The sequence below is a fragment of the Leptinotarsa decemlineata genome, unplaced genomic scaffold (genome assembly GCF_025532065.1).
Source record: "Leptinotarsa decemlineata unplaced genomic scaffold, Ldec_3_MD MMD2_tig00001393_RagTag_RagTag, whole genome shotgun sequence".
Taxonomy (NCBI): Eukaryota; Metazoa; Arthropoda; class Insecta; order Coleoptera; family Chrysomelidae; genus Leptinotarsa; species Leptinotarsa decemlineata.
In genome coordinates this window covers 4,450,507-4,471,518 of record NW_027412562.1, presented here as the reverse complement: position 1 = coordinate 4,471,518, position 21,012 = coordinate 4,450,507, and the positions used below count along the sequence as shown (strand labels likewise).

Below are 21,012 nucleotides of genomic sequence, written 5' to 3'. Positions count from 1 at the left end.
ATGATTATCTGAAACATATCTACAACAAAAATATATAATACCTATGTGTGTTCATGAGCAGAAAAAAAAAGGTAGCAATAATAACATCCGAAACGAACACTATAATTATAATGAATATTGAAATGAAGTAAGTAATTTATTTGCACAAAAAAATTAATTGTGCAATAAATTTTCGTATTGGAGTCCATTTCGAGACGAATAAAGTGACAATTAGATGGTCTGCAAAATCACCAGATATGACTATTTCAGACTATTTTCTATGGGGGGCATTAAAAAACAGGATTTAAGCTGGCAGAGAGAAAGAAAATGTGGAAGACTCGAGATTGAGGATTTTTAATGATTTCGCAACAATGCAGCAAATAAGTGTATTAAGGGCAATAAATAATATGAAAAACCAAATTTGAAAATGTCTCGAAATGGAAGGACTCCAATTCAAACATTTATTGCACCAATAATTTTTTTGGGTACCTACCTATATAAATTACTTCATTTCAATTTTCAGCTATAATATCCCAAGGACATTGATAACTAACGAAATAATTTTATCACAGTTTTCGAAAGCACGTTATTTGGTAACATCCCGACGCCGAAGGCGGAGGGATGTTACCTAAAATAACGTGCTTGAGGAAGTTGTGATAAAATTATGAGTTATTTATCAATGTTCGAGGGATATTCGGTGAGAAAATTTTTTGCAATTCGAACAAAATTATTTATTGAACACACAGTTATTAAAAGAACAATTCGTATAATGATATTCCGTTGATCTTGCTGTATTTGCCTCGGTTACTGCATAGGTGTTTCCACGCATACTATTGATTATTTGGTTATGATGTTCCTGATCAATATTCAAATAAGGTTTTATGGAATTTCCATTATTGTGCCCAGTAATTTTCAACAATTGCTGTTCTTGAACTCCACTCTTAGCTAGTTGACTGACTGCAGTTGCTCTATTAGAGTGATTGGTTATTTTCCTCTGTTTCGTATCCAAGCCAATTGATTCAGCAGAAGATTTCGTCCATCCGTTGATTATATTTCTACCCAGAGGCATATTGTCATACCAGTTATCGCTTCCTGTCTTCCAGTGACGATTTGGCCTTAAAAATAGTCTATTTGTCTTGATATTTGTGCCTCGTTTTGGTAATAATTTAATGAATAATCTGACAGGACAAGCATTGTTATCACTATTTTGAACTAACCATTTGCTAGAGGCGCAGTTCTTTGAACCCCCTTGGCAGGTTTTACTGAAAATTGGATTATATTCTATCCTATTAGTTGGAGATCCATTGTTGTCCTTTTCGATATGAAAATAATCAACTAAGCAAGCAGCACCTTCACCACCTCTCCAAGCCAATTCCACCGCTGCTATGTGATAAAATTTGCGTAGGAGTCCTATAGGGGTATTTTCATCCCAAAAGTTTATAATTTTACTCATTTCATTTGAAGTTAATGATACTGAGCTTGTTTTGCGTTTAGTGGGATCTGTTTGTAAATTTCTCCGTGCTGCGTCGCGTGCATTCCGCGCTTGTTTTGAATGCAACACTTTTAAAGGGGTCTAGCATGATATTATACTCCTTGTAATACTTTTCTTGTAATAATTTGCTTGTTATATTCCATACGGTTTTAACAGTCGTAGCCTCCTTAAACTCTGTGCTATCCTTTTTTCTCATATTAATCGCCCAATCCTTGAGTATTAATGCAAGCTCTTCGAGAGTACGATTTCCATCCAATTCATATTTTCTGGAGTCACAAAACTCCATAAATATTTTCCAAGTGTATTTTTTACTATTGACAGTATTTTTTGGTGATTTTCTTCAATGATTTTGTCAATTGCCGCATCATTTTGAACACCAAAGCGAGGAAGTGACATTTTCGAAATAAATTGAATTACTGAAATGTCAAACAACTTTATTGTGTTGGTTGCTTAGCAATGTCATGACATAAGTGATAACTACCCGTGAAAACTATCCATGGGTAGTTAGTTATCAGTGCAATGATGGTTTCATTGGTTATTTCGACACACATGACTAGAAATAGACAAATTTGATAGGATAATTTTTTTGGCAAAAAATTTTCATTACAATTATAGTGTTCGTTTCGGATGTTATTATTGCTACTATTTTTTTTCTGCTCATCAAAACACATATAATATATTTTTGATGTAGATATTTTTCAAATAATCATAAAAAGTTTTCTTATTCGAAGTTCATTGCGGAAAACGCTCAGAGCAATGGAAAAAATATGAATAGGTACCTAAAAATGAAAAAAAACATTCGAAAAACTCTACGATACATTGGGAGACGTGAAATTTGCTATTATGTTTTTATTCAACTCAGTCAACCAATTTCCAGGGCCGTAATTCAAAAGGAAATAATTCACATAATTATAATCGAATATTACCGAAACATGCCGAAATATAAAATTTAATTCAATGTGAACGTCTACGATCCAAAAACTACAACAAAAAATAAAGGTCCGTATTTAAAAATTCAAAGATGGGGGTGGCCCAAGTCAGATGACACCCTGTATAAAAGATTCATGGATATATTCTGAGAGCCCACATCAAGTGCCAATAGCAAAATGTGGAGAGATTTTGCAATATGTCTGCGAATAAAGAAGATATAGGCAAAAACATAATTTGGGATTTTTTGGTTTTTTCTGTATATCTCCAAAACCAAAAGAGATATATTCGATTCCTTTACATCATTGAATAGGTCTCTAAAATACACAACTTTGCCACAATTGAACCGACACTTTATCTCTTATCGTTTACGAGATCCCCATGTACAGAAACGAAAAACGAATTTGAATAGCCCTGTATATATATATATATATATATATATATATATATATATATATATATATATATATATATATATATATATATATATATAGATAATATATACAGACTTTATGAATTACCTACTTTAAATATAAGAGGAATCCTTCTATTTTTAAAATTGGCAAAGTAGTCAATTACTTCGTCATAAAATCGGGGGTTGCCTGTCACTTCTTTTATATACTCTTTTATAATCACTATATCTATATATATATATATATATATATATATATATCTTTTATCTTATCTTTTATATATCACTTAATCTATTTTGAGTCATCGAATTTCTACTGAAGGATCTAATTCTTGGGAACTCAAATAAATGGTAATATCGATAGGTCTTTTTTAAATTCGACCGAGTTTCCCTAACCTGATTATTAAAAGAAATTATGGCCTCTTTTTGAGCTGTTTCTAAAGCTTTTGCTATATTTTGTTTGCTAAACAATTTTAATTTACAAGACGAAAATATACTCTCCTTAGATTGAAATCAGAGTATCCTATGTTAAACCACGTTTGGTATTCGGTTTGTACAGAAAATAAAACACAGGGCCAACAAAAAAGATTCTTCGTTTAATGGAGCTCATTAACCAATCGCATTTATCGTACCAACTATTATTAAATCCTCGATTTTTTCGATTATCTGACGCTTTAATTGAAATCAAATTTGAGGCCTTCCCAGAGTTTCCATAATGTAAAATTTATTATCACAAGAAAAAGACTTAAAATTATTTTTCAGCAACCAACAGACTATATCGTCAGATTTTTTTAATTTAGTCCAACTTATCCATAATAAATGGAAAAAAAAACTTACCGAAAAGTGAAAACCTGAAAACACCTTGAATTCGAAAGAAAACACTTCAAAAACACAGTAAAAACATTAACAAAAAGCACTGCTATAATACAATACTGCCTATTTTATACACTAATAATAAATATTGTCAAGAAACACTAAAATTATTTACCGAAATATTTTTCAGTTCCGGTCCGTCCAGCATCCCGTCCGAATAATTAAATCAAAAACAAACGCAATCGTACACTAACGAAGACCAACTGGAGGCTAGCCTTCTCTAACGCTATAATTTCTGCAACTAAAATTACAAATCGGGACGTATGTCGCTGGCTGGATCGGTCTCGCGTAGCTTGTGTTTTTTAAAGCGGTCGGAGGCTTGGCTCCCTTGCAACGTATCAACGTATGGCATTTATTATTTCGGTTTGATAGTTTCTTCGTTATTCGTTTGTGGGCGGTGCGATTGAGGTTTGTTGATGCAGGATACAGTGTGGTACGTACTACGTAGTGAGTGATAGTGTTTTTTCGGGCATATTCTGTATTTATATTGAAATATAATGGTGAAGTAATAACACCCAAGCATTTTTAGAAAAAAATAATCATAATTATTTGTCAAAATCTTTTAATTTATTGCGATGAAAAGCCTCAAGTTTTGTGTGGAGGCTAAGCCTCCCTTGTCTCCTCTGATGAGCCACCGTTGGAGTCCTATTGTGAGGAAATCGACGAAACGTACTGAAAATTGCGTCAGCAGCAGTCGGCACTGGTCAACGAAAGAGGTCCGATCCTGCTCATCCGCAAGTTTCACGAACTGAGCCTCACTCACCATACTTTCCAGATCTCTCGCCAATCGACTGCCATCTTTCTAAGCACTTCGATAACTTTCTCACCGGTAGAACTTTTGCTAATCAGGACCATGCAAAAACGGCCTTCATCAACTTCATTGAATCCCAAGCACCCTGTTTATATGCTGACGAATTTATCCACTTATGTTACGTTGGCAAAAGTGCACTGATTCAAATTCCTATCGAATTAAATAAGTACCTATTCACTGAGATATCGCAGTTTAAAATAGAGTCATAAGAACGAACAAAACTTTTTTTTTATTTGAGCCCCAACCGCCAGGGGTTATTGGCTTCACAGTAATTTACATACTTTTTTTTATTACATTGACTACAATAAGTGAATCAGAAGTAACTAGTAACTCATATTTTATGTAAAAAATTGATGTTTTCCAGAAATATGAATAGTTTATTGTTTGACTGACCGTTCAGTAACACTTTCAGATCTTTTGTCATTCCATTTGCTAATCTCTTATCTGTGTATAGCGGGCACTCCACCAAAAAGTGTTTCACAGTTGATGTTGTTTCACAGATGTAGCACGTGGGGACTTCTTCTCTCTTGAGGAGATTAATGTGAGTTAGGCGTGTGTGTCCAATTCGTAGTCTGCATAAGGTTTCTCTTCTGAAACAGACTTATAAAACTCAAGAACGGCTGATTTCATTTCCAAAAATAAGAAAATATTGAACAGAGAATCGAAACGCCTATTAAACGAGTTGTCACAAGACCTCCTTTCCACCTACAAAAGTGCGGTAGCCCCATCTTGGCGACAAGTCTAGCAACACTATGTACTGCCTCTCTTATCAAAAAATTATTGAACGTGTTACCTTTTTACTTGAATTTTATTCGACTACGATGTGTTGTCCGGTTGAAAATTTGAAATGGCTATTTACGACAGCACTGTATATTATTTGAAGTTTAGTGCAATTATTTTCGTATTACAATTCGAACTAGAAACAAGATTTTCCTTCTGTGGTCCCTAATGAGAATTTTAAATCTTACTGTTATAATTTCTCACTTTTTTCACAAGAAATCATGATAATTATAATGCATTCATATTCACGTTTCAGACAGAAAAATCCAGATTCATAAAATCTCTCAATATCGATGATCATACCCCGGTATATTTTTAGGAATCCTCAAAAGTTTCTAACCTATACAAATGTGACATGTGTCATTACCAATCACTCAAAAATTCTAGTAACCAAAAATGAATACTCACAACTTCATAAAAAATCGTAAGAGTCTTCAGCGTGATGAAAGTCATCAGTATTAATATAGAAAATTGCAGATATACTCAAACAATACACACAGAAAAATCTATCATCTTCCAAAGAGTCCTTCCAAAAATCAGTTCAAGTATGCATCCTGGGAGGTCACACCTTTCTTGGGAAGATGACGAGCTTGGTGATGAAGCAGAATCCCATTATTTCATGTTTACGAATACAAGGTGACAGGATAGTCTCCAACATTGCTGCAGATTTGAATCATATTGATACAAAGTGCACTGTTCAATCGTTTGAAGGTACTTCAGAACTTCCCAAAGCAATTAGGGTGAGTCAATCAGATATCTGGATCAACTGTTATTGATACTCTAGTTTTGTATTATCTAGTTTTGAAGTATGAAATTGAGGTCTGTTAAAAAAAATAAGGTGAGTTGCCATTTTTCCAAAGGGTCAATACTCTCATCACTGACGGACCATATCGAAAAACTGATGCAGTCAACGTAAATTTGGCAAGTGACTTTTTATTCCACGGGCACTTCTGCAACAATCCGTAAAATCTATAAAGGAGAATTTCAACCCTAAATCCTTCCAGATGTACAATAGGTTAAACTGTAATATTTCCACAAAAATTTGTCATGTAAATGTCCAGGGTTTGTTAAATAATTATTGGGAAAGGCAGGTTGGACTATATATATTTATACCAAGTTAAATAGAGCATATTATGCCATAAAACAGCTGAAATCCTGTTTGGATGAAACTGGCTTACTCAGCATATATTATGCCATGGCCTACCTCATATAAGTCTGAATATTATGGCTTGGGGCAAAGCAAGGGATTTTTCCAGAGTCTTCATAGCACAGAAACGCATCATAAGGCTAATCTTCAATAAGGATTTCTGGGAGAGCTGCCGGCCCGTCTTTATAGACAAAAAAATATTGACAGCCCCATCCATCTTCATTGTTAAATGTATTTAATTTGTTGAGCAAAACAATAAATTATATGATAAGACTGCTTCAGATCACAGTCATAATACAAGAAATGGTGATCTTCTAAAAAACCCACAGCATCTCATGACAAGCTATAAAAAATCCCCTCAGTATAATGCCATTACGTGCTTCAATAAGCTGCCAAATGTAGTTAAAAAATCACAAGTGACAAAGTATTCCATGATTATGTTAAAACTATGCTTTTAGAAAGATGCTATTACAGTTACCAAGATTTTTTAATTGACAATCTCACAAACAATCAAATTCACAGTGGACGTAATTTTATTTAGATTGAATTATGTGAATGATGTAAAATGTTCAGTTAATTTGTGGGCATCTATGCTTACTTGTATATGTATGTATATATGTATGGGTATATATGTGTATATGTGTATATATATAGAGTTAAATCTGTGTTCAATCTCCTCTTTTTATCTTTACTAGCCTGTTGTACAACTGACTTACCATATATACCCAAGTGTATCAAAAATGGTGAATAAATATTATTATGCAAAATTATCCAGGAATTCATTACCAAAGATGATTGCCGAGGTAAAAAACGTCATAAAGAAATGGAACAAAATACTTACCCCTCAACTGAAACGGAACTTACAAATTTCCAACACAACGGCCGTTACTTGATGAAGAACCATAGTAATTTCATAAACTACGCACCTTACCATTTGCTCTCCACAAACTCTATTTAAAGAAATATATCAAGACATGTTTCACTAACATGGTAGTAAGGGGTAGTTTATGAAACAACCCAGCGGTGTCAAAACTATATTGCTTCCCTAAAATCCACATACCGGGAAAATTTCTTGCCTATTGCAGAACCAGGTTTAGAATAGTCTGATCAACTATCTATACTAATATGGCTCTTTCACGCCTAAACGACTGAACGGATTTATATGAAACTCTACCTCTCTATAAATACAACTTGTACATCAGAATAAAATTCTTGCACCTTAAGAGCTATACAGCTATTTGAAAGTTATCACTATAAGATTAACGCAGTAAGCCATTACGCGTTGCATCTACTGTAAGAAGATGAAGGACGATGCGCGGGGGTAGAGGAGCGACTTAAGCAATGAAGCGCAATCGCCGAACGCTAGCAGACGCGTGAGGGCAGACGTCGTTGACAGTTGTGTTACTTTTGCGAATTTCTTCATAGGTAACATAATTCGATTCTCGAATCTATTCATTACTTAGTACAGTTCGCATATTTTTCCAGTTACTGCATTTTCAAAGTAAAAATATAAATTACTAGCGGTTGCCCGCTCTTATATTTACGTACAGCCGCAGCTACTGAACCTAGAATCTTGAAATTTGCAGGTAGGTTCTTTGTATATCGTGACAAACCAAATTCTACGCGGGCGAAGCCGCAGGTAACAACTAGTCATTCATATTATTGTTTATCACCACTCCATCTTAACATACATCAGATTCATTTTTTCGAAAATGTAACAACTCAATGTTTCTTTTTCTCTTTTCTTTTTTTTTGCTCGAATACCGTTATACATTTGGAATAACCGCGCAGGTACGACTTTGCGAATATCTCTGTTTATTCAGAAGTACTTTATTAATCTAAGGAAATGTATTTATTAATCTATGAGCCTTTCAATAAACGTTTTTTTTTTCACCGAAGTTTGCGCTGGTCAGGCCCTATCCCCCGAAGTTCCAATACATTCGAGAAGGCGCGCCAGAATTGTCAACCAACGACCACTCCCTACGCCGGAGGAGTAAGTGATCATTGGGTCCGAGAATTAAGTGCCTTTAGTAAGCGCAGTGAGCCAAGAATGAATATTAATATTCAAGAAACCTTCATTGTGAGATTTTCACTAAATAGTTTCACAAAAACGCAAAACGTGTTTCACTATACAATAAATTCTTCAGCCGTTCTATATATATACGACTATAAACTCCATCACATAAATTCAATATAATGTATTATCTCTTAGTCTGCAGACATAGTACTGTTGCTAGGGGTTGGAAATGTGAAAGAAGATACGTGTTTGCCAGACAGAGTAATGGCAGAAGGAAGAAGAGTCTACGATTTAGCCAAAGAATGTTCTATAACTGCTCCGAGGTCGATCATTGTTGTGGCCGTACCACCAGTTTCCGTTACAACCCCTTTGGTGGCGAGTGTTTTCAAAAAAACCCATTGGTATCACCCCGGTAGAATTCTCGGTTCGGCAGCAATAGCACAGGTATTAAATGAAATCATCTACAAAATTTCTACTGATCAATTCATAGATATTGCTAGTTTGAATTATTTATTTTATTGTATATAAGTGTGTTAATCTATAAAAGTACATTAATATCTTAATATTAGGTTGTATCAAAAGTTTTGTTTGTGCATTTCTTTTATGTCCTCTTCCTCCTTTCATTTTTGAACTGGTCAACTCGAAAAATTGAAATTTGGGATAATGAAATTAATGCGTGAATACTTTATTTTGAAGTGAAATTGACAGATGAAACTTTCAAGATGACGACTGGGCGCCATCTGGGAAAAAAACTTAATGGAGAGGGAAATCTTGTGATACATCATTTTGAAGCTCCTGACGAATACTTCACAACCATAGAATATGAAGTCGATATCCACACCTACTACAAAATGGCGGAACATTTAATAATTTCCTGAAGATAAACACATTAATATCGATATTTCTAGAAATATTCCTTTTCATTTGCCATATGGCAATCCCAACAAACCGATAAGGTTTGTTAAGTTATTTTTTGTTTATAAAAACGTCAAAAATGTCAGTACGACAATGAACATCATTGTTCAATTAGAATATTCTCATTTAGTTTTCGGTTTTACCAGTAGAAAGGTACCACTTCAACAATCTCTAAAATGGTCAATTCTCGTCCATTGAAAGAAAAACTTGAAGAGATTTTTTTTACGTACCTTTCACGAGAGTGTACATAACAAAAAGCCCCCAGGTCATCCGTCCATTCCGGAAAAACAGCAATTAACTGAAGATGACCCTGATCGAAAAACAGAATTCTGCGAAATCATGACGGAAACCATTGTAAGGCATCCTACCTATATCCACAATATTTGTTTTAGTGACGGATGTATATTTTTTTAAACAGCAATGTTCACAGACAAAAATGCCGTTATTGGAGTGATACCAACCCTCACCTCACATTCAAAGAGACAAACCTTTTGAAACAATCATAACTATAACAATTTTCCTCAACAAACAATGATTAAAAAGCAATATGAAATTTTCATCATAAAAAACTCATCCAGCCTGGTATCAATCTGTTCACGGAGTGTCTAAATACGCTCTGGAGAAAAAATGAGTGGATTTATATAAACATTTTTGTTTTAACAACTTGTTCATCCTCAGATCAAAGCCAATACGTTAGTGGGTCGCTATCAAGACTTGAATCCTTTCATTTGTAAAGTGCCAATCATTGGAGGACCAGATATTGACCTTGCGGTACCCCTGTTCAGCAGAGCTAAACCGGTAGAATTGACTGACAAGTAAGTTCTGAAGTCGTAGTCGTTTTTTAGTATAAGCAATTATAATGGGATAAGTTCAGTGTTTAGCAACGTTTTGCACCCTATTTGAGATGATATATTTTTGGAGCAATCAACTTTTTGTTATGGAGCCATTAAGGTAATACTGGAAGTTATGGTGGAATAAGTTATGAACTAGTTTTTTTATGAGTCAGTTCATTTGTATGAAATAACATTTGATTTCTTCATTACCCCATTCTGTATTCATTGTAATAATAAATATATGTACTTTTTTTCAGAGCAGCCCATATTCTGATGGCCAAATTCAGAGGGGTTGAAATTGACGAATTCCCCAAAAAGACGGGCAGACACAATTTCGTAGAGAACTGTCCACATGTCGAGGCCTATGCGTTGAATAATATGATAACAGCCATAGCCTTAGGTATTTGTGGAGATAAAGAAGCCTTTTATAATGCACTCATAAGAACGAACTCTGTAGAAACTTGCCAGTAAGTATCAGTGATTAGATAAATGTTCAGAGTAGGCTGAACTTCGCAGAAAAAACCAACACAGGCTATGTTGCACGTTATTCCGTACAGTTTGAATATTTGAAACCAGACTTATAATAATAATAATAGTAATAAATATTTTAATACCAAAAATCATTAGGTGGGGACAAAATAACATGCATATTGACAAAAAAGAACATACTGAGACTAACACAATAAATAAAAATGGCAAACCTTGGTTCAACAAAAATTGCGAGCAAACTGTGGCCTACCTACCGGCAGGGTGAACTAGGTTTGCTAATGCTCGCAACAGCTACAAATTTAGGATAAATGAAAGCTAAGAACTTCAAAATCAAAAAATTAGGGATAAACTGCCTGCCAATCCCAACGGGACTTGATCCTTCTGGTCGGTAGCTGAACCTGTTGATCAGAACTTTACAAAATCCACTATTCCACCACTAACACAAGCGGATAGCTCAATTGGAACAACAGCCATAGAAAAAGCGAATCTACTAGCTGAACAATTTGCGTCTCACTCCACAGACAATTTTCTGGCACCACCCACTTTTTGGAAAAAATAGCAATCATAATATGAATTCATTCAAAAATATATCATTTTTGTTACCATTTGAGTAATAGAGCTAGGGAAGTACGACGCCATTCCTTATGAAAAAACGCGTGCAAATTTGAGCTGGTCCATTTTGTCGATTTTACGACCTTCGACCTTCGACCATCGCCCAGATTCACGGAAGACCTGCTAAACCACAACCGTGAAGTTGTAAGGGTGGTAACGGGGCATAGCCGACTCAGGAAACATATGAGCAACACGGGTCTGACAGAAGAAACCCAATGCAGGTTCTGTCAAGAAGAGGAAGAAACCGCACTGCATGTACTCTGTGAATGCAAAGCGATAGCAAGGCTGAGACAAGCAAGATGCGGGGAAGAAAAATCAGAGGCTGCCAGCTATATGAAGGGGTCGGTGTCAAGGCTATGGAGTCTCATCGAAGAGATGAAGCTAGACAATAAGCTCTAACAACCAAAGAGCATCATAAAAATGTTGCAGTGAATCAGGCCATGAGCCATCTTTCCGACAATCTAATATAATCTATTAAGACGGATCACATAAAAAAACTTGGGCGTCATTTTCAACAGTAAAATAAGCTGTATGAGTAACACAGGCCACACAATTAATAAATGTAACAGAATTATGGGCTATAACAAAAACATGTGCAGAAATTTCACAAGCTAACAAGCAATCGAAACGGTTTAAATTGCATCTATTTATAGTAAGCTGAATTTTGCAAGCATGATCTGAAACCCCCTGCATGAGTTCATAAAATACGTCTGAAAATCACCCGAAATAAGTACATACGATTCATGCATTTTAGAGTAAAAAATACTTCCATTTATGTCATTATGTGTGGAATATAACAACTAATGTCCGCCATGGCTTATCTGGGTAGAGGAGCGTATCCGGAACGTCCAATTTTCCATGAAGCTGGCGAATAAATCACGCTAAATTCGATCGATAATAATAATAATAATATCTGCCCTGCAGAGTTTATCAGCTGCTCGGGTAGCTGATCGGTTTAGTTTTTGACACTCAACGAGGTGATCACAACTCTGTCACCGAGTTGGAACCCGTTCAGCAAAAAGCTCAGATAAGAGCCGCAGGAATCACCTCACTTTTGCGGAAACACAAGGATAAGCCAATATATGGGGTCTTCTTGAATAACATTGGAGACCTTGGCTTATAAAAGCGCCTGACTTCCGCTTTCCTCAGGTCGAGTGGGCTGAAGTCCAAAACAGAGTGGTTTATCATAGCTTACCAGGATGGTGTCTTCAACACCTTAGTCTACTGCAGTCGCGTGATAGGTACAGAGGTTCCTACAGGGCCTGCCGTGAGGCGCCCGAGACCCTAATGCACTTGCTACCAGCATGTCCAGCATATGCGGTCTCGACCTATATCCATCGATATAAAGCCACCCTGAGAGTGCTATATTACAATCAATCACGCTTCGGGAAAAAATGAATCCGTTGTGGAGAACGAGAAGTGACGAATCTATTGAGACTATTCGTTTCCCACCCTCAGGCTCATACAAGCTCCTGGCGAGACAAATATCGTCCGAAAAGAGAAGGAAAATCGGATAAAATATCAAGATTTTCTCTTCAAACTCCGTAGATTCTATCTAGACCACTGTGTCAAGATGGTTGTTCTGATTATTGGAGTCCTTGGTGGAATTATGCCCTCTTTACTCTCGAATCTTAAAATTATACCGGCTTGCCGCGCTAAGGCAGAAATCTTAGCCGGACAGATGCAGAAGGCTGTCCTTCTTGGCTCATTGCGCTCGTTGGTTGCTAATGCTGACGCGCCCTCCCGAATGTATCGGGGCTTCCGGGGATAGCAAACTAAGTTTTAAAAAAATAGACGACTACATATATACTGTGAATTTGTCCTAAAGCAAAAGGCGAAGTTCAGCTCATATGATGATGAAAATTCAGCTTATAAACTGTTCTGCCACTTCAAATTCAAATCAGTAGATGAAGAAGGCTGGTACGTGCGCATTTCAAGGTCGCGCGTCGTTGGTAAATGTTTGAAAGAGATACTTTAGTGAGTGGAAGAGAGACACGTCTAACGTAATCGATGTAGAGAAAGATGGAATGAGTATCGGAGAGATTAAAAGATAAGAGCGTAGACTTGGGCCACCTTGGGACTTCGCCTCACCGCTCAGGCCTTCTTAGGGTTTCACCCCTGAGCCCCACTGGACATCACTAAACCCAGAAGATTCTTACAAAGTATAATACTTGTAGTATAACAATGTCATATTATCATTATTATGAAGGAATGATTTTTTCACATTTCAAAATGTAAATGGAAGTGATGGTTGAGATCCTCTGCATACTAGTGGATTTCCATGTTTTCATTACTTTAGTAAGGTCAAAAGTAAATAAATCAAACCGAAGTGGGCCAAGGTCACTACCTTGAGGAACTCTGAAGGATGCTATTCCAAAGCCCGACGTTGAAATCATTATCGATCCTAACTGTTCGTAATCTTTCGTATAAAAAGTCTGCAAACCAAGATAATGTAGCTTTGCAATCAGCTGTTACCTTATCCTGATCCAGAAGAACTAGAAATGTGTGGTATGATTCATTCCGGGTCGTGACTATATCTATGTCAAAATCTGTTTTATCCAAAATGGGCCTCAAATCGTTAAAAGTAGATGGATTAGATATTTCAAGTGATGGTAATACATCTACTGATTTCCAGAAACCTGGAAACACTATTGGTCCCAAGGAACTATTGAAAATATTCCTCGCTACCTCAATAGAAAGTGGAAAAACTAATGTAATCATTTTTAGTTGATTTCATCAACACTGGACATCTGATTTAACGTTATTAATAAATTTCTGAAGAAGCCAATCAATTCTGTATCTACACTGGAGTTACCTGCCACATCAAGAGATTACTCATTGATTTTATGAGGTTCTTCAGGAACAGCTTGGATGTTTTTGGTTTTTGTACAATCGCTTCAATCTTTCAAGCTATTCCAATGCCTTCTGGAGTTGGTTCTATTAATTTCTGATGTGAATTATACTCAGACTTTTTTTCTGGCCGAACTGCTTTCTTCACAAGATTCCTTAGTGTCATAAAATATTGTTCTTCAGTGTCGCATTTATTTTTAATTAATTTTAAAATTTTTCAATTGAATCATTTTCAAGTTATAGGTTATAAATGATTTCTGGATCAAACAGTTCATATTTCTGGATCGTATTCATGAAAAACAGAAACTATTTTGAACATCATTCAATAGAAGTTTGGCCAATATATGTCTGTACATGAAACATATTTGGGAAAAAGTATTATTAGATCTTTTGTTGTGTGTTTGTCTGTACGTTTGTGCGCGGTAATCTCAAAAACGATTGGGAAGCAGTTTTCATTTATGTATTGTGGTAAGTTCTACTCAACATTTGGATTTTGACTCACTTCAATCGGTTCATAAATAGAAAAGTTAAATTAATTTAATGAGTCACGCCAAGTTGGAAAAAATACTATAAAAATACTGATAAACCCACAAATGAAGTTGCAGGCAATCGTTACTGTGACAATATTTTTAATTATTGATATATCTTTCTTCATCTCGGAATGAAGAACGACAAGTGATTCTTCTATGTAGTATTTCCATCGTATTCGAAAAAAACAATGGAATAGCGAATGCGTCTCGAAAATTCAACATCTCCTTGGTTCCACTGAGACTGAGCTAAAGGCGGTTTTCCACCAAACTGACAAAACCACAGCAAAACAAAAACTTGAGTAGTCAAAATAAGAAACATTTTGAAAATTTTGTGTCGCGAGCAACTGTTTTCGTCAACAACGAAATGACCCGTCGGCAGACAGAAAAATCAAAATGTTCAGGTGTTTTGTCAGTTTTGGTAAACAGAGTTCGCCATGTGAAAACCGTCGGCGACAAGCAACAAATTCAGTTCACTATTTTGTTTTGGTGTGTGACTTCATATAATTTTTATTCTGTTTGAAAATTTTTCGTCTCAGTACATTCCACAAGTTCTCAAATTCGTGATTTGATTCCTGATTCTTAGAAAATTTCGAAACGATGATCTCAGTTCCATTCATTCGCAACTCCGTACTCGCTTGGCTAATCAACAAGAGGATTTCATTCGCTGTTTCACCCATTCATCATTCATCCAAAATAATGAAATAACTCCTTTCAAAACTTAATTAAATATTTATTGTAACGAAATGGGAAAAATACTTCAGGAATAAACTTACACTAAAATGTTAATAAAGAATACAATAAATCTGTTCTGTTCAAAGTATGTTTTTCCGTTAACTAGCTGTCGCACCCCTACAAACGACGACCCTCAGAAGTCGAAACTTGTGCGAGCTAAGGATTAACGAGGTCTTACCTTTAAATGTATGATTCCTAACACGGCAAAAACTTACATTACACTGCCACCCAGCAGGATCGAAAAAAAGGAGATTCTGAATGCTGTCTCTGTTTGATATTGACCTCCCTCAATATTTATGAAGATGTATACGCTGATATTGCAACTTTGATCCGGTCACTGTACTAAGGTAAAAAGCTCAGTATGCAATTTGTGCAAGGTTTTCGTATTTGGAGATTGTTTTATATTTCTATATCCTGTGATCGTATCGATTTCGATGTCTATGAACTCGGAATATTAAAAGATGGAATTCTGAATACTGAGGAAATACTGAAGCTGAGGTTGGAACATCTTTCAATTCTTCTATTCGCTTAAATGAATTTGAATTATTTCATGATTGTTTTCCATATTTGACACTATGTTATCATTTATCAAATCTACCATAATTTTATCCGTTACATAATCGTGCCGTCTACTAAACAATAATTTCATCTAGTATCTTGGTTTTTATCTCTTTCGCTCGGTTTGCTCAAAAAATTTGGAGCCCGTTACAAAAAATAGTGAAATGATAGAAAATATTTCAGAACAAAACACGCGCCTCAGGCTAGTTTGTTTTCGAAACTAAAACACTTTTTCTGTTTGTGTTTTTGAAAACGATACTAGTCGCAAGCGAATCGGTTTGGTAGAAATCCGCCTTAAGCTCTTGTTCATCAAAGCACAGCACTTCATTGTAGAACATAATTATATTGTCTTCATTCTTTTTCCAGACACCTAGTGACGACGCTCCAATTTTCTCGAGGAGGAGTTGTTCATAATCATGGCGTCCCGCAACTGACAAAACTCGAATTGAGAGTGTTCGAGAAAGCTTTGTTGGAGATGAAAGAGCGGGAACAAATAGCTGCTGAAATGCTAGACTACATCGAAGGGAAATGTGACGTGCCTCCTTTCAAAATAAAGGACTTGAACATAAAGAAAACCTTGCAGCAAACTGTCATTCGTTGTTGATGAGAAAAGTGTTGATTGAAATAATAAAAGGGCGTTCGTCTTTTATTAGTGCATGTTTTTGTAACAATGGGTTTTGTACTTCGAAACACTGCAACAGAACAATTATTTCACCAATAGATATTAATAATAATAATATAAGTTTATTGATGACATTTTATGATATATACATTGAAAATAATAAATAAATTAATACTAACCTTGAGAAGTGAAACTTATGTCAAGGTAAGTCATTCACATACAAAGTGTATGAACATATGTGAAAAAAAGAAAATAACATTATGAATATACAGTACGATGCAAATGTATGGAATAAATTCGATATTTACAAAATGAGCGTCTTTCGGAAGAAATCCAAAAACAGGTCAACTTTAATTTTTGACGGCCCATCTCATGATATTCATATGAAAGACGTTTCGTCACCGGTGTTGGCGTGATGACGTAATCGACAATTTTTTTAAATGCAAAGAGGGGTCATGTGGTACCTCATTCAAAAGGTCTACTAATCATCTATTCAACGGTATAACCATGCCAATATTCATTTATACAAGATGAACCAAAACATGTTATTTATTGAAGTACAATAAAATTATAATAAATGTTCAAATTGATGACCTTCAGCTATGATGCAATGTGAAAGCCGGGCACTGAATTCATTTCTAACGTTTCCGATAACTTCGGGGGTTATTTGTGCAATCTCCGCTCTGATGCGTTCCTTCAACTCTTCTAAATCATTTGGTCGATTTTGGTAAACTTTACTCTTCAAGTATCCCCATAAAAAAGTCTAACGGGGTCAAATCCGGAGACCTTGGTGGCCATTCGATCGGCCCTCTTCTTCCTATCCACTTTCCTCGGAAAACAGTATCCAGGTAGGTTCGTACATCAACGGCGTAGTGTGGGGGCGCCCCATCCTGCTGGAACCACAAATCATTTCTATTTGGAAATAGCTGATTCAGTTGTGGCATCAGATAATATTGAAGAAAGTGTAGATACCGAGCACCAGTTACGCTTTCCTCAAAAAAGTATGGTCCTATTATCTGGTTGTTCAAAATTCCGGCCCAAACATTCACTTTTTGTGGATATCGTGTGCTATGCTCCTCCATCCAATGTGGATTTTCTCTTGCCCAGTATCGATAAGTCTGACGGTTTACGTGACCGTTGAGCATAAAAGTAGCTTCATCTGAAAATATTATATTTTGTATGAAACTCCGATCTCTGTGCGAGCGCTCCATCATGATTTCGCAAAATTCGACTCTTCTGTCAAAGTCATCTTCTAACAGTTCTTGGACCAGCTGAACTTTATATGGATGCCACTTTTCTTTTTTCAACACTCTAACAACAGTCGATTGGTGTAAATTATTATCCAGTGCGACTTGCCTCGTGCTGGTATGGGGGTTTTTTTGGAACGCAAGTACCACATCAAGTTTTTGGACTTCTGAAATTGATTTTCTACCACTTTTAGGGAGATCTTTAACATGGCCCGTTTCTCGAAACTTTTTCTCAATTTTACTTATTGTTGATTGAGAAACGGGTTCTCGGTTGGGGTATTTCGCATTGAATAAATCACGAACTTCTGCCTGAGTCCTTACTTTATCTCCACAGCCAATCATAATTAAAATTTCGATTCTTTGGGTTTCTGTTACTTTCATTGCCAGATTATAAGTGATTTAAATATTTTTTCTAGAAATAATGTCAACCGCTTCAATGATACTTCACTTCAATGACATTGACTAATCTCAAGTAGAGTGTAGGACTTTTATCACCATTTCTTTTTTCTAATCAACAAAAACAATAGAAGACAGTACGATACTTTATTCTCAGTGGCGGTTCATAGCATTATTTGGTTCAACGAATTACTATTATTTGTAATTCCAGTTTTCTGAATACATTTTCGGTTGACCCTGTATTAATACATATTGAAACCATTATACCGTTAAATAGACGACTAGTAGACCTTTTGAATGGGGTGCCACATGACCCCTGTTTGCATTTAAAAAAATTGTCGATTACGTCATCACGCCAACACTGGTGACGAAACGTCTTTCATATGAATATCATGAGATGGGCCGTCAAAAATTAAAGTTGACCTGTTTTTGGATTTCTTCCGAAAGACGCTCCTTTTGTGAATATCGAATTTATTCCATACATTTGCATCGTACTGTATAGATTTAAAATATGTGCTTAATAACAATATTTGAATTAAATAAAATTATTCACAAATGATTTATTGAAATTCGTTATATCATGGAAAAAATTCGTGAAGTCCCATTCTTCAATTTTATTTTTATTTTTAAATTCGAATAAGCCAAATATTTCTGCACGAATGAATATATAACTTTAACTGTCTACACAAAAATTTCTAGAGAGGATTGATCTGGTCAAAGTGCAGGCTGTTTTTGAAAACATTACATTCAAAAAATATCGTTGATGAGAATGCAAAACACCTTTTTGTGATTACTTAAAAACGAAATTTCCTGGACACGAATATACTTGAAAAACACATTTTTTGGAATACAATTGTCCAAATAACGATATCCAATAATTTTTTTACTGAATATTTCCATTAGGTCTCAATAAACAAAAAATAATTGTTCACGTTGAATGTAACAAAGTAAAACAAAAATAAACAGAAGAGAACGAAAACAAAAAACGATGAAATCAAAGCAATTTTCCTAATTAGTACCAGAATATACAGTGTGCGGCATCAAAAAGAAACGGGGGGGACATCTTTCCATCATAACTTCTACTAGATGTGACGGATCATTGAAAAGAAAATTTCTGAGAAAATTCATCAATATGACTGTTCACTACGTAGATTTTCTTTATGACGCCTTCATGCAGGAAAAACAACTGTTCCCTATTCAATAATGATAATAATAATAGCTTCCATTGAAAGGTTAGTCAGTACAAGAGATGCTAACCTAACCTAACAAATGGCAGAATTCAACACCTGCACATGATGAATCAAGGCAGAAATTGCTCTTCCATCTAACCAGCAACAGCTAACTCATACTATTTCAAAATATTTTGTCTCTGCCTGTCAGACTTCAATAGTCCTGTACCATAAAATAGTGGTTTGAAAAACTAAAAAAAAAAACTATTTAATGGCAACACAAACTAAAAAATGTAAAATAATTCGAAACTAATTTAACATTGTGTTTAACATCGATAATAAGCCCTATGGCTTGTTGTAACTAATGATTTTAAATAAGTCTGAAATCTGAATAAATCTCTTCACACCAAAATCAATTCTGTTGTAAAAAAGCGTGGAATGCTTTGAATTATATTTTCATTATGGCTCCAATCCGACAAACAGCTCCTAAACAAGTATTTAATAATTTCCTCACTGTGTGAGGAAATTATTTAATCCTAGTAATGCTGATCAAGATAATATGAAAAATTTACGAAATTATTGTTTAAAGTTAGTCAAAATCAAAGCCAAAGGAGTTGGTTACAAACAAACATACAAGTAAAGCTCATAAAAACGTTTTAAAAACATACCCAAAAAATGGAGTTTGTGCATAACTGGAAATTACCTTAATTCACAGTGGATCTGATATTTTGAAGACGTCAGAACCCCACGAGAGGGCACCAAAATGAAAAGTTACGTAGTGAACAATTAGATGGATGAAATCTTTACAAAATTACTTTTCCAATGATCTGTTACTTTCCGTATTCAAATTATAAGGGTGATGGTCACGGAGAGGCAGAAGAAAAGACATGACAATTTATGTTATGGTAGAAAGAGGTCCCCTTCGAATTCAAAATCGATATATTTTGCGTTTTTCCTCAACAAATATGTCATCAATCAAATTGACGTATTTAGGGGATGAGGGAAACTCATTGTACACCTAGTGTGAAATGAGTTTACACACAGTGTACAATAAGTGTAGTCTCAGTGTACTCTCAGGTTATACTAAGTGTACTTCATCTTCTGGAGATGCCAACTTGGTTGGTAAAATAAGCGTCGAGCGGTTCTGGTGTTTGGTAACAGTGCTTGTTTTGAATTTTTCCTTCCGTGTATAAAAGGAAGTTGAATATGAAAACATGAATATTTTTTGTTACTTTTGATGCTACAAATAAAAACATTTGTTTCAGACAAACTTATCGAAGCTAAAAACATTCTTTCACAACTTTACTACTCGAGTCATTGATTTTAAAATAAATCGATTAAGTTTCCTATGTTTCTTGACACAAGGACTATACATACTGAATATTCTTTGACCCGAATTTCTAAAATAATCGTAGATCTACCAACACAGCATCTTGCTTTTCCGAAAAGATAAAGTTTATTTGAAAACTTTATCGTGCGAAGTTTGTAACTGTAAATTTCCACCCTACAGAACACCGTCCCCCGAGTCAAATATTTTCCGCGCGCCACCGAGAATGGAAAGATATACGGTCTTGGCAAATCCCCGGATGCCTGTAGAGTCATTAAATACGACGTCTCCCAA

The 21,012-nt window shown here is 35.3% G+C and overlaps 2 protein-coding genes across 3 annotated transcripts in view; one reads left to right on the top strand and one right to left on the bottom strand.

Annotated features, from left to right (window-relative positions):
- LOC111515532 (uncharacterized) overlaps positions 1–21,012 on the bottom strand; it is a 177,677-nt gene that overhangs the window by 131,897 nt on the left and 24,768 nt on the right. The gene's annotated exons all lie outside the window — the stretch shown is intronic.
- Positions 5,586–16,606, top strand: LOC111511505 (malate dehydrogenase, mitochondrial). The gene is made up of 6 exons (XM_023167520.2): positions 5,586–5,698; positions 5,752–6,014; positions 8,634–8,882; positions 10,032–10,168; positions 10,444–10,653; positions 16,324–16,606. Exons 1-6 carry the CDS (start codon positions 5,671–5,673, stop codon positions 16,559–16,561), a joined length of 1,125 nt encoding a protein of 374 aa, XP_023023288.1. The 5' UTR covers positions 5,586–5,670; the 3' UTR covers positions 16,562–16,606.